The sequence below is a fragment of the Silurus meridionalis genome, chromosome 11 (genome assembly GCF_014805685.1).
Source record: "Silurus meridionalis isolate SWU-2019-XX chromosome 11, ASM1480568v1, whole genome shotgun sequence".
NCBI classification, from domain to species: domain Eukaryota; kingdom Metazoa; phylum Chordata; class Actinopteri; order Siluriformes; family Siluridae; genus Silurus; species Silurus meridionalis.
Window position 1 is genome coordinate 9632175 of NC_060894.1, and position 14595 is coordinate 9646769.

A 14595-nucleotide genomic window follows, 5' to 3' on the forward strand; every position below is an offset into this window, starting at 1 on the left:
GTATGATTAAGGAGGCAGGATGTACCATGTGCTTATGCTCTCCCTTGTGGTATTTATGCTTGGCTCTATTTTGTCAGAGAAATCATAGCATTTGTCAGGTTCTGTTCTTTTCATTGTTCATGCAATTGCTATCATGACATGGTAAAATAGATTAGCTTGTGTTTTGGAAGAGTGTGCTGAAAAAGCATGTTAAGCACCTGATTGATATACGCTGTCAAGCTTATGACACTGTCTATATGTATTTAAGTATCAGCAAACAGACATGTGAAAGAAACAAGAAAATTAGTCTTCTACTGTTAAAATGAGGTCTGATGAAGGAATTCAGACAAAATATTTTATTCAACATTGCCAATCAGATCTCAGGCAAACGCTTCAAAACTCTACTTCCTAATTTGAATAAAAGACATGCAAAAGAGACTATATTGTCCACAGTAGCAATATCAACACATTAGGTGTACTAAACAGCAGTATTTGTTAAGTAATTATTAGCAGATCCCCATTAAATTTATACTCTTAACTAACAGCAGGTGTGAATGGGGCACTCCGGAGTCTTGAAATCAGCAAGACCGTTGAAGTCTTGTTCTTTCAGGGCAGGATTTAAAAAGTCCTATAGGGACACAGACTCTGTTAATAAACTGAGCCCTGATGGATTTGGAATACCAATGAATCTCAGTGAAGGGAAACCTGTTAGACAATGAACACTAAGGGAAACAGAACTCGCTTTATGTGCACAAAAACAAAACACTCTGATGGGGATAGACTACATTTCACCACATTGTCACATTTCATACATCATCTTTTATGAAACGCTACATTTATCCGCGTGTACACAAATACACGCCAGAGGTGAATAATAACCCGGCACATGACGGCTGCATAGCAGCTTGCGTCTTAATGAAATATGTTGATTAAATCTTAATCGTGCTGCTTCTTAATCATCTGTTAAAATAGTGCTTCACATATTTTCGCACAAAAAAAGCGCTTAAGGGGAGTGGGGATTGGGGGTGGGTAAAATTGTTTCCTCTAAACACCATCCCCTGATAGATCTCCGCGAGATACAAAATGCGCCTAATGCAATCTGTTCGTCTTCTCTCTTTGTGTTTGGGTTTTCAGGATGAGAGTTATCTAACAAGACGCATTCTCTTCCCAATCTACTGTTTTAATTTTCCTCAAGGACCTCACAGGACACAGACTGTTTCTGTGCATCTTTTAATATTCTGTCCAATGCTTATCCATGGAAGTAGTGTTGAATTTTTTATCACAATACAGTTGTTCTCCTTGTTATTAGCGATATAAATCTGTGAAGGCTAGAGCTGTGATATTAGATGGGAGCACTAACATCCAATATCTATCAATGGCTCAAGATGGCACAATAAGAATAGTGTAGCTCAAAACAAACATACAGTTCTGTCCTTTTCTGTAGTTTGAATTTGATTGGACAATTTTATGATTAGTCCAGCTACTAAAAGTTTACCTTTCAAAGATGTTATAAGGGCGAACAATACGAGAGTAAACAATCCCCCCTTGTTTCATCTCTTAGCCCTGTAAGTCTATTTCATATGCACTTCCTCAATGACTGCTTACAAACTATTACGGATGCCATGGACTTCAAATCTAGATGGCATTTCATTCTATGTACCATATTTTTCGGACTATAAGCTGCTACTTTTTTCCCACATTTTGAACCCTGTGGCTTAAACAACGAATTGGCTAATTTATGAATTTTTCCTGGGTTTTTCCTGGTTTCACAAACTTCAAGCCAAAAAAACTGAACCCTATAACATAAGACCAATGAAATTTCCGAACGGAAACAAAAAACGCACCTCACCTGTGTTTTGAGCTGCACGGCATTGGGAGAAAAAACTTCCATCGGGTGATTTTTAAACGCACGACAATGCCAAAAGATAAACTCCAGAGAGAAATAGTTGTGAAAGGAAGGAGGAAGACAGTGAACAATGACTTACTTGGTCGGCTACTGTTTAGATACAAGCCGTTGTAACGCGTTGAGTCAGGAGTCAGGGTGAAGGGAGAGCTCGCTTCTGGCATGCTATTCCCAAAACACCGCTATGCTCCTAAAGGAAGCACAACATATTTCACCAGTTACACCGTGTGTAACGTGTCTTTCATTAAAGCCTGTGTAAAGTACATTAGTGTAGACACGGCTTATAGACAGGTGCGGCTTATTTATGTTAAAAATAAAAATATTTGTAAAATTCAGTGGGTGCGGCTTATATATGGGTGCGCTTTATAGTCCGGAAATTACGGTAATCACTCTATGACAGCCCACAATTTGCAGAAGAGAAATCAGCCCCAGCATCACTTCTTACACGATGTTGTATGTTTGTCTTACGCCCATTGATGTTGTGTTTGTGCTCGGTTCAACGATTTCAAAAGAATCTGCTTGATGATGTTTTCCTAAAAATTTTTAATAATAGCAAAAAATGTAAACTTATGTTGACTTCTTTTTTCCTTGTCTTATACCAGACACTCTGGTTAAATTATTCCAAGCAAGCTAAGCAATCCAAATCTTTCCAACAGGAGCAGGTGGATGGTCACCGATGAATTCCAATAGAAATCAGTGGTTGGAAATCAATTTTGTGGAAAGGACTGAGGTGACAGCCATTGCTACCCAGGGCAGATATGGCAGTTCAGACTGGGTGACCCAATACCTCCTCATGTTCAGTGACACAGGACATAACTGGAGGCAGTACCGGCAGGAGGACAGTATTGGGGTAAGTTCTTAAGTGCTGTAAAACACTGAAATGTAACATCACCGAAATGCATGTGTATGTGTAAGTGTGTGTATATATATATATATATATATATATATATATATATATATATATATATATATAAACAAAATAGAATAAATCAAATTAATGCAATATGCTTTTATTATATTGATTACATTTTGTAAGAAATACAATTTGTACAATTTAGACTGATATAATTAATTGAAATAAATGGAAAAACTATATTACATATTTTACATATGTTAGACCCCATTTGGGTAACACAGATGCGGAATTGTCAGGATTTTCTCCTTTTAAGAGAAATTCGAGAAGCAACCGGTAAAGAATCCATATCGCTTGACTGTTTCATGTTTCATGTTTTTTTTGTTGTTGTTGTTGTTGTTTTCGGGTTACCCCGCTACTTTTTTGACATTCTTTTCTTGCCCTGGTTCATGTTGTTTGCTATTCAACTGACCTGTGTACAATTTTGATGTGTTTGCCCTGACCTCACTTTACGTGGCACAAAACATTGATCTGAATTGGTGATTGAGAAGAGTTTAAAGCTCCTCTTATTCACTCAGAATAACAACCCCAAATGCAAAAATGTTAGTATACTGTGTAAAATGTAAATAAAACAGAATACAGTGAAGAAGAAGCCTTAAGTTGAGGAATAGCCTTTCCCTTGTGTCTATCTTCTCTAAGAGAGGAAGCATGTTGCGGCTAATGCTACAAGGATTTGCACCTCTGGCTTGTGGCACATTTCCTGAGCTCTCTTTAAAGCAAATGAGATGGCTCTTCATGGGCAGGGAAAGTGCACAATTTGCTCGGCTTTACGCTCTGATTCACCAGAGGCCTGATCCCTTCAAAGGCACTAAAAATGCTACTTAGCTTAGAATTAATCTGTGTTAGGAAAGTCACATTGGCACCAAATTCAAGTACCACGAGGGACAAATTAAAGTTTCACACTGAAGTTCCTCTATTTTTTGTAAATGGCCACTGAGCTTGTAGCTGCCAAGTGTCAGCAGGTTTTTTTTTTTTTGCTGAGTTGAGTTAGCTTGTATCGATTTCCTTTAATACAACAGGTGATTAGGGATGTGCAAGCCACCATTCAGGGTCTGGGAATGTGAGGACAAGGAGTGCAGCTCTTATCGATTTGTGGCAGTGCATTCAAATTTCCACTTTGTACCTTCTCAATCAAGGACAGAAGCGAGCCTTTGGGCTATAGGACATCAGTGAGCTCTATATCAGGCCGCTCAATGTTTAACCAACCCAAATAAACCATATCTTCATGGAGCTTGCCGTATGCAGGAGGCATGTTCATAAAGAACTGAGTTAGGTCTCCTAGTTTAAGTGAAACGGCAATTTAATTCTACTGCCACCACAGACATTATTTGCAAGTGTGTGCCTCCAACTTTGTGGTAACAGTTTGAGAAAGAACTCACAAATAGGGTACTGTACCATCCATTGGATTGGCAATGCACAAATTATATTATATACCCACAATATTACTGCCATTTCCACTTTTGTGTTCCTACCTATTAGTACTTCCAAAAGCAGCAATACATTTCCAGCATAGGAAATTCAATCCGCTCGGTCAATAATGGATAAAAAAAAAAATCATTTACATAATTTTAGTAACATGGCAGCTGCTGTACTGCTATAAAAATGCTTATGCTAGTTATATTGTTAATATTGACTTAAGTTCATGATCTTTCCCCCACATATGAGTTACATCAGATTAGATTTTAGTCTCAATTTGTGTAATATAAAACCACATACACCAGAGTGGCATGATTTTAGTGTTGATATTTCTAATGTTCAGTACTCCCCCCTCACCCTGTGTGTCATAGGCATTCTCTGGGAACACAAATGCAGACAGCGTAGTGTCCTACAAGCTCCAGCAGCCGGTGTTCGCCCGGTACCTCCGTGTCCTGCCTCTGGATTGGAATCCCAATGGAAGGATTGGGTTACGGTTAGAGGCGTACGGCTGCCGATACAGTAAGGATGCATTTAACCACAACAGCATATGATAATGTGCTTTTAATGGATCACTTTACCCAAATAGGTGAGTTATATCAGTTCCTATGATTATAGTCAGAAGTTGTCAAACAAGAGCTGTTTGCATTTGATTAGTATGGAGGTTTTGCATTAAATAAGATCCTGTTTCCGATGGATAATATTTGAGAGCCCATGGTGCGGAACCACATTCATTGTAAGAACCCTTCCAGTAATCGGGGTAATCCATGAACCACCTGGTAAGAAAAACCCTGAGTAATTATTTTGAAAGTGCAGGTTCTCACTGGTTGGTAGTTATTTTCAAATTTGATTTCTTTTTGCAATAGTTTTGTAATAATTGTAGGTTGTCTACAAGATGGTCTACAAGTTTGACTGTTACATCTGGTTGAATTAAGCTGGATAACAAAATACATTGTTTACTACACATTATTGCATTCCATATCGAGTTTGTGGGTTTCTAAGTGACAAAGCATGGGACAGGCCATTGCATTCAGTCAAGAGAAAATATTTTAATGCATTTTCAAAAATTTTGAAATTTGTCATTTCTTTCTTACATTTTACACAATAGTGCAATAAAAATAAAATAATGTAACCTAAAATAACAAACATAACATAATGTCAAATTTAATTACTGTAAAATAAATAGTGTAATGTATCAACATAATGTAAGGTAATATAACACTGAAACCAATTAACAGTAGATAAAATATTATAACCTATCATTCCAAAGCATAAGGTAACAAAATAACGTAACGTGTAGCATAATTTGGTATAAATTAAGCATAATTTGGTGTAAATTTAGCATAACGTAGCATAATTTAGCATAATGTGGTATAAAATTACAAAATACACTGTAACGCATAAAGTAACAAAACATAACAACATAAAATACCATAACAATGTTATATAATATTCAATAACATAGCATACAGTAACATAACATAACGTAATGTAACAAAACATTAACTTACTACATATAAAATACCAAACATACAGTAACATGATAAAAAATAATGCAAGGTAAAAAAACATAAACTAAACTGTAATGTAGTATAACTTGACATCACATAAAGTCGACATATTCGTTTGTCATATAATGCATTCCCAGGTTTTTTCCCAACTTTTAAAATGTAGCACTTTGTGTAACTAATTTGTGTGAACAACATAATAATCCATTTTTATACCAGGTTATGTTGTTCCATTAGTTACTCCAAGTGCTGTTTTTGATTTTTTTCCAGAGGTAAAAAAAAAAAAACTGTGGAACACATTATATATCATAATGTGATGTCAAGTTACATTTTGTGTATGTTTGCATTTATGTAGGTTTGGTTTGTTATTTTATTTTACATTAAGTTACTGTATTTTATGTTATCTTTTTTACTGTTTATGTTTTTTATGTCATGTTGTGTTATGTTATTCCATAGGCACTAATGCACCCTTACCGTTAGAGATGGCTTTTAAATTTAGGACTGAAAACAAGCTGCATACAACAGTCCCCACCACAACCCAGCACCTCCCGGCATCGTGAGGTGCAAAGAGAAAGCGTCGCAACACGTAATACCCCCAAAAGGGACCTGGTGCGACGCTCCGAGTGATGAATCTGAGGATCGTCATCTTTAATCAAAGCGCTTCGGCCCAAAGGTTCTGACCTAGGACTACATAGGGACCAGCTGGAAAGGGGCACAAGAGACTGATTCACTTAAGAGACTATCTGGCGACCTGGCGGCTCCTCCAGACATGTCTCGGTGGGTCCTGTGCACTGTAGATATAGGCTAAACGATTCAGTTTGTGTCACGCCCGCCCCATTTAACAGCATGCTCTGGTCATGAAACAGGAATTGAACACTCTCTTCACAGACAGAGAGTCCCTGACTACAGCCAGTACGTCATAGTTCCCAAAACGGATGGTGTGTTGCGTCCTATACTGGACCTGCGTCAGCTGAACAGCTCGCGTTTGAGACTCAGGTTCAAGATGCTGACCTTGAAGCAGGTCTTACACATCTGTCCCCTGCTCATGTCGAGTCCATTCTAACGTCTGTTGCAAAACGCTTACGTCTCTCACGCCTTTTCCGTGGCACTGCATGGTGTGAACAACACCGCCTAGACCAGTTTACTGCCCAGGTGGTTAGGAGCTGAAATTCCTTCAAGAACAGTTTGCAAAGGGCTGGCTTCTTCCACCCTGAAGGTTTACATGTCCACTATTGCGACCTGTCATGTCCCCCTCGCGATGCAGTCGCTGGGTAAGAACCCGTTGGTGACACGCTTTCTCAATGGCACAGCCTCCAGGACGACCTAGGATGCCTGCATGGGACTTGGCCATTGTCTTAGAGGCCCTGTTGGAAGCCTCCTTTGAGCTTTTGACGGAGGTACCTCTGAGGTTCCTCACAGTTAAGACTGTCTTCTTCCTGGCCATCTCCTCTCTTAAGAGAGTAGTGGATCTTCAGGCCCTTTCTGTGGCCTGACCAGTGCCTTTCTCTGGCTAAAGCCTTTCTCTTCCTAAAGTACCCTCGGTTGTCCCACAACCTATTAGGCTTGAGGCATTTTCTCCTCCTCCCTTTTAGGCCCAGACCAGGAGAAGCCTAACCGACTGTCACATATACATCCACAGAACAGAACTTTGGAGGAAGTCGGAGCAGCTCTTTGTTTGCTATGGCCCTCCGAGGATAGGTCTCCCTGCAAATAAGCAGATGCTCAACAGAAGGATCGTGGATGCTATTTCTTCCTCTTATGAGTCTTCTGGTCTCATCGCTCCTTTCGGGATCAGAGCGCACTTCACTCGAAGTGTGGCTGCCTCTAAGGCCTTGGCCTCTGGAGGTTTCCTCTAGGACATTTGCAATGCTGCAGGCTAGTCCACTGCGCTGACCTTTGTTAGGTTCTAAAGCCTCGACCATTGTGCCACTCCTGGCCTCTCTGTCCTTCACCCTAGCAATGATCGTTCACACTAGGCAGGGATTAGTCAGTCTGGCTTGATTGGACTTTCGTTCCCAAAGTGTTTCTGACGCAGCTCGAGTTCCTAAAGGGGAATGTCTCCAGGTTACATATGTAACCTTCATTACCCAGGGGAATGAGATGTTGTGTCTTTATGCTACACTGCCTGCATCACTGCAACGCTTCCTTCCCTTTTCAGAAGCTGGCACTGGTTTCACTCCATGTGCTTTTAAGCTTCCTGATCATGACATCACCGGCTGGGTGATTTCTTTGCCACTATTCAACTATAAAGCCCCAGTGCACACAGTCTCCTCCTAACAGTGGATGTGGAAATATGTCTGCCACTTGAACGCAGAGAAGCATTTATGTAAATCTGTGGTTTCTGAGGCTGGTAATTCTAATAAACTTATCCTCCACAACAGATGTAGCTCTTGGTCTTCCTTTTATGGGACAGTCCTCATGAGAGCCTGTTTCATCAGAGCGTTTGATGGTTTTGAAGACTGCACGTGGGAATACATTTAAAGATCTTGAGATTTTTCAGATTGACTGACCTTCATTTCTTAAAGTAATGATGAACTAAGTTTTTTCTTTACTTAACTGAGTGTTTCTTACCGTAATATGGATTTGTACAGTAGTTTAAGTAGCACTAATAGGGCTATTTGACTCTGTACTCATTCTTTCTCTGGTGGTGTAAAGCAGCGGTCCCCAACCTTTGTACATAGACAGGTTTAATGTCAGACAAAACTTTTTACAGACCGGCCTTTAAGGTGTGGCGGATAAATACAACAAAATAAAATGATACCACCGGCATACAAGCTGGTATTTTCTAAGTGTAATATTAAACGTGAATCCTGTGTGTTTTTTGTTCATTTTGCTAGCTTGGGGGTTTCAATTTAGCGGCAATGTATTATGTGTTACCAGCTGGAGCAGCCCCTTTAAGAAGGTAGCGGATGTGGGTAAGACATGTGACTGAGATAAGCATTATGACATGCATCAAGAGTAAGATGTGGCAGAGAGAATAAGGTAATTTTCCAAAATAAAACATTGTTTAGAATCAGATAATAAATAAAACTGAAATAATGTAAGTTATGTATTCTTTCTGCGGCCCGGTACCAATTAACCCATGGACCGGTGCCAGTCCGCGGCCCGGGGATTGGGGACCACTAGTCTAAAGCACTTTAAGGAGGCAAAAATTGTCATAAATTAACTCTCGAAAAGGTACAGAACACCTGTGAATTAAAACCATTCCAGATAACTATCTCATGAATCTGATGAGAGAATGCCACGATTGTGCCAAGCTGTCATCAAAGCTAAGTGTAGCTACTTTGGACAATCTAAAATATAAAAACATTTTCTAGGTTTTTTTTACAGCTTTTTAACTGTTTAAGTGTGTTCAAACTTTTGACTATATTGTATTTACAGTGCAGTGTATGTATGTGTGTAAATACACATGATGTGTGTGTGTGTGTGTGTGTGTGTGTGTGTGTGTGTGTGTGTGTGTGTGTGTGTGTGTGTGTGTGTGTGTACACAGTGGTGTGAAAGTGTTAGCCCCCTTCCAGATTTCTTTTTTTTTTTTTTAGACCAAAAGTAGACCAAAAGATCCTCAAAAGAGGATCCTCATGACAAGAAGGCATCAAAGAAATTCAGAAACAAATGAGAAAAAAAGTAATTGAGCTCTATCAGTCTGGAAAAGGTTATAAAGCCATTTCTAAAGCTTGGGGATTCCAGCCAACCACAGTGAGAGCCATTATTCACAAACAGCAAAAACATGGAACAGTGAAGAACCTTCTCAGGAGTGGCTGGCCAAATAAAATTACCCCAAGAGCACAGCAACGACTCATCCAAGAAGTCACAAAAGACCCCACAACAACATCCCTTAAGGTCAATGTTCATGACTCCATTAATGAGAAAGAGACTGGGAAAAAATGATGTGCATGTCATAGTTCCAAGACCAAAACTGCTGCTGAGCAAAAAGACCATAAAGGCTTGTTTCAGTTTTGCCAGAAAACATTTTGATGATCCCCAAGACTTTTGGAAAAATATTCTGTGGACTGACGAGACAAAAGTTGAACTTTTTGGAAGGTGTGTGTCCCGTTACGTCTGGCGTAAAAATAACACAGCATTTCAGTAAAAGAACATCATACCAACAGTAAAATATGGTGGTGGTAGTGTGATGGTCTGGGGCTGTTTTGCTGCTTCAGGACCTGGAAGACTTGCTGTGATAAATGGAACCATGAATTCTGCTGTTTACCAAAAAATCCTGAAGGAGAATGTCCGGCCATCTGTTCGTGACCTCAAGCTGAAGCGAACTTGGGTTTTGCAGCAGGGCAATGATCCAAAATTCACACCAGCATGTCCACCTTTGAATGGCTGAAGAAAAACAAAATGAAGACTTTGGAGTGGCCTAGTCAAAGTCTTGACATTAATTATATTAAGATGCTGTGGCATGACCTTAAAAAGGTGGTTAATTCTCGATAAATCTCCATTGTGGCTAAATTACAACAATTCTGCATAGATGAGTGGAGCAAAATTTCTCCACAGCGCTGTAACAGACTCATTGCAAGTTATCGCAAACACTTGATTGCAGTTGTTGCTGCTAATGGTGGCCCAACCATTTATTAGGTTCGGGGGCAATCACTTTTTTACACAGGGCCATGTAGTTTTGGATTTAGTTTTCCCTTAATAAAAATAAATATATTAATAATAATAAACTTTCATTTAAAAACAGCATGTTGTGTTCACTTGTGTTATCTCTTACTAATATTTAAAATAGCTTGATAATCTGAAACATTAAAGTGTGACAAATAAAAAAAAAGAAATCAGGAAGAGGGCAAACACTTTTTCACACCACTGTATATATATATATATATATATATATATATATATATATATATATATATATATATATATATATATATATACACACACACACACATTATAAATACCTAGCTGATAATGCATAGCTGTACATAGGGTGCTAAGAAACAATACCAATTATCACACTGGTTTAGGCACTTCTTGTTTCCTCCATTACTGTAAAACACATGTATATAGCACTGCTGTGTGTGTGTGTGTGTGTGTGTGTGTGTGTGTGTGTGTGTGTGTGTGTGTGTGTGTGTGTAATGAGATCTTATACTAGAGCAAAGTTTTTGCTTCAGATAATTTATTTTCCAGTAATAATGAGTGAGGCTGAGAAAAATCTGCACCCAGTATATGAATTTTCCCTGTAGGTGTTAAAACATGTATAACACACACACACGCATATATACTCATACACATGATGCCAAATCCCACCCAAAATCCCCTGAAGTGAAATGCAATTTTCTCTGCTACATTGAAATTTAAATACGGTGCTTGTGATGTTGCATGACAAAATAGTTTCTCCTCTAACTAAATTCTGAATATTGGATTCCTTATCTTAAAAAAGTGAGCACAGCTCGGGCCATTTTAAACCGGCTGTAGCTCACGTGGCTTTTTTTTCTGTATCCAAATGCAGCATGTGATTGCCTTCTCTCTTCTTGGATTTGCCGGGATGGATTCGGTGCACTCACATTGTTAACAGTCAGCAGAGAGCTCTTTCAGAGGCAAGAGAAGCATATAGACACAGAGCAATTACTCATCTCGACTCATTTGCACTCTACCTGCTATTTTTTGCAATCTGTTCTTGCACGGACTCCGCTCTCCCTGCAATGATGCTTTGATTCGGTCCATTAGTTGACCTTTAAGAGGGCCCTGGAGTGCTTTTGGAAAATTTTGGATTAACCTGCGTTTGGTTACTTAATACACGGAGAAGTTGTGTCATGCGGTGAACATGAAGCAAGCAGCCAAACCATAAACCAAACCAAAACCTCTATTTAAGAAATCATTGGTAATTCTGTAGCTGTGATTCAACCTGACTTTAGTCAGGTTAAATCAGATCCTCTGGAATTCATTTTTGAACAGGAAACAGCCAGAACACCAGCCAGGAGTGTCAGTCTCCTCTAAGATTTATAAAAAGATTCCTTATAAAGGAATTATACAAATGCTATGTGGCCAAATGTATCTGGACATTTGACCTTTAGACCCATGTGTCAGTTCCATCTTTTTTTTAAGGTAGTAGCTTAGAGCTTAATTTGTTCAGTCACAGTGGTGTAATATACCGTAATTTCCGGACTATAAAGCGCTGTATAAGCCGCACCCACTGAATTTTACAAATATTTATATTTTGAACATAAATAAGCCGCACCTGTGTATAAGACGCAGTGTCTACACTGAAACTAGTGAACTTTACACAGTGTCTGTTACACGGTGTAACGGGTGAAATATGTTGTGGCTCCTTTAACAGCAGAGCGGCATTTTGGGAATAGCACGTCACTGCATTCTTCCGGTATTACTGCGTGTGTGCGTGTGAGCCTGAGGATTATGTGCTCATTATTTTCTGATGCTCATGTCTAAGTTTCTTAGACTAACCCATAACGCTGTTGTGAAGAAAAATATAAAAGCACGAGTTTTGGAAACCTGTCTGTGCTTATATGATTTCTGTTGCAACTGGAGTTAGCGAGCTCTCCCTTCACCCAGACTCAACGCGTTACAATGGCTTGTATCTAAACAGTAGCCCACCAAGAAAGTCATTGTTCACTGTCTTTCTCCTTCCTTTCACAACTATTTCTCTCGGGAGTTTATCTTTTGTCATCGCGGTGCATTTAAAAATCAATACCGGTGAAAGTTTTTCTCCCGATGCCGTGCAGCTCAGAACAAAGGTGAGGTGCGTTTTTTTCGTTTCCGTTCGGAAATTTCATTGGTCTAATGTTATGGGGTTCAGTTTTTTGGCTTCAAGTTTGTGAAACCGGGAAAAACCCTGGAAAAATCCATAAATTAGCCGCTTCATTGTTTAAGCTGCGGGGTTCAAAACGTGGGAAAAAAGTAGCGGCTTATATTCCGAAAAATACGGTATGTCTCTCAATCGGTTCCAGTGAAATGGGAGTGGCCTCTGTGGGTAAAGTGAAGTGGGAGTGACCTCTCTTAGTTCTAGTGAAATGGGAGTGGCCTCTCTGTCTGTCAGTTACAGTAGTGTGATATTGGTCTCAGTTTCAGTGAAATTTGAGTACCGTAACTTCCAGACTATTAAGCGCACCCAAATATAAGCTGCACCCACTGAATTTTACACAGATTTTTATTTTTAACATAAATACGCCGCAGTTGTCTATAAGCCGCAGGTGCCAACATTGAAACTAATGAACTTTACACGGGCTTTAACGAAAGACAGTGCCTGTTACACGGCTTGTATCTAAATAGTAGCCTACCAAGTAAGTCATTGTTCACTGTCTTCCTCCTTCCTTTCACAATAATTTCTCTCAGGAGTTTTTTTTTTTGGCATCGTCGTGCGTTTAAAAATCACCATCAGTGAAGCTTTTCTCCCGATGCCGTGCAGCTCAGAACACAGGTAAAGTGCGTTTTTTTTCATGCCCGGTTGTTTTCGGCATGACGAATGATTCGCATTTCCTGTTGACAGTCCGAGTGAGCGGCAAGTCAAATGTCAGAGGAACCTCATTCATATTTATGATGTGATGCGGCCCGATTCAGTGGGAGCGCGATTTAATATAAAGAGTTTATTGGTTTACCTTAACCCGTTCGCCAATTTTATTGGTCTAATATTTTGGGGCTCAGTTTTTTTGGTTTGAAGCTTGTGAACCCGGGAAAAACCCCGGTAAAATCCATAAATTAGCTTCGTTGTTTAAGCCACGGTGTTCAAAGCGTGGGAAAAAAGTAGTGACTTATAGTCCGATAATACGGTAGTCTGATTCGGTTTGTTAGTTCCATTGAAGTGGGAGTGGCTTTTATCAGTTCCAGTAAAGTGGGTGTGGCTTACAGGTTTGTCATTTGCAGTGAAGTAAAAGTGGCATCTCTTTTAGTTCCAGTGAAAGAGGCATGGCTTCCATATTTTTTTGTTGCAGTGAAGTACATACATATGGCATTAGTTATGAAAAAGCTCATTTTGTGTAAATCTGCATTTAATGTACATAAAACATTTTTCATTAGCTAATTTATTGTTTGCTTTATATAACACACCAGATGAACATCATTTGATCATCTAGAAAGAGTCATTTTGATTAAAATTGATATTTGCTCTTTGTATTTTGCAGAATCGGACGTAGCCAGCTTTGATGGAGCTAGCTTCTTGCTCTTTAAGCCTAACACCATCACCAGTCCTTATCCCAGAGAACTGCTAACCATGAACTTCAAAACACTTCACAACTCTGGAGTCCTGATGCACATGGACAGCAGTCACGGTCACACCCTCACGCTGGAGGTTCTCCGAGGAAAACTCTTCATCCATCTCAGGAAAGGTAGTTTACTCAGCGAAGGCTGTGTTCTGTGTTCTGCACGACTCTTACCTGGAACATCCCTCGGAGACTGCAGCAGATTATTTGCTACATCGATGGCACTCAGGCATTCGTGTCTCGTGTGTGTTTTATGCAAGAGTAAAAAAAAAAAAAAAAAGCACTTTCAAGCATTGTCAGCGATCCAGGCTAGTGCTCGACCACTTAGAATGCCATCTGCGTACGCACGCAGTTTAAGAGCCTGGTGCCAACTTCACACAGCGACTGCAGCTTTCTGTTGTGCCCAATAAAGCCAGTTTTAGCTCGCCCCATCCCTACTATGATGGAGAAAATATTCAGGCGCCATGCAGTTCCTGGCCGTGTACGTATACCATCATAAACAACTCCACCGGGTACATGTAAAAGCGTTGACCCAACACGGATATAAATCCAGTAGAAGGCGTTGATTTGCGGCTTTAGAATGCAAAACCAAATCTATCCGAGACGCTTATTTGCCCTTCATACGTCTGCAGCATGGTCGAATTTAAGTACTGACTCACATCATTCACTTGGTAAAAACTTTAACAAGCACTCGAGAGAACGGAATTTGAATCGATTCCG

General features: G+C 39.6%; 1 protein-coding gene across 1 annotated transcript in view; it reads left to right on the forward strand.

The window, feature by feature from the left end:
* The window catches only part of cntnap3 (contactin associated protein family member 3), a 143235-nt gene that overhangs the window by 42933 nt on the left and 85707 nt on the right, over positions 1-14595 (forward strand). Inside the window, exons 3-5 of the mRNA XM_046861220.1 lie at positions 2539-2732; positions 4583-4730; positions 13798-14001. Of these exons, the coding sequence (XP_046717176.1) occupies positions 2539-2732; positions 4583-4730; positions 13798-14001 (546 nt within the window). The remainder of the gene's footprint in view (positions 1-2538; positions 2733-4582; positions 4731-13797; positions 14002-14595) is intronic.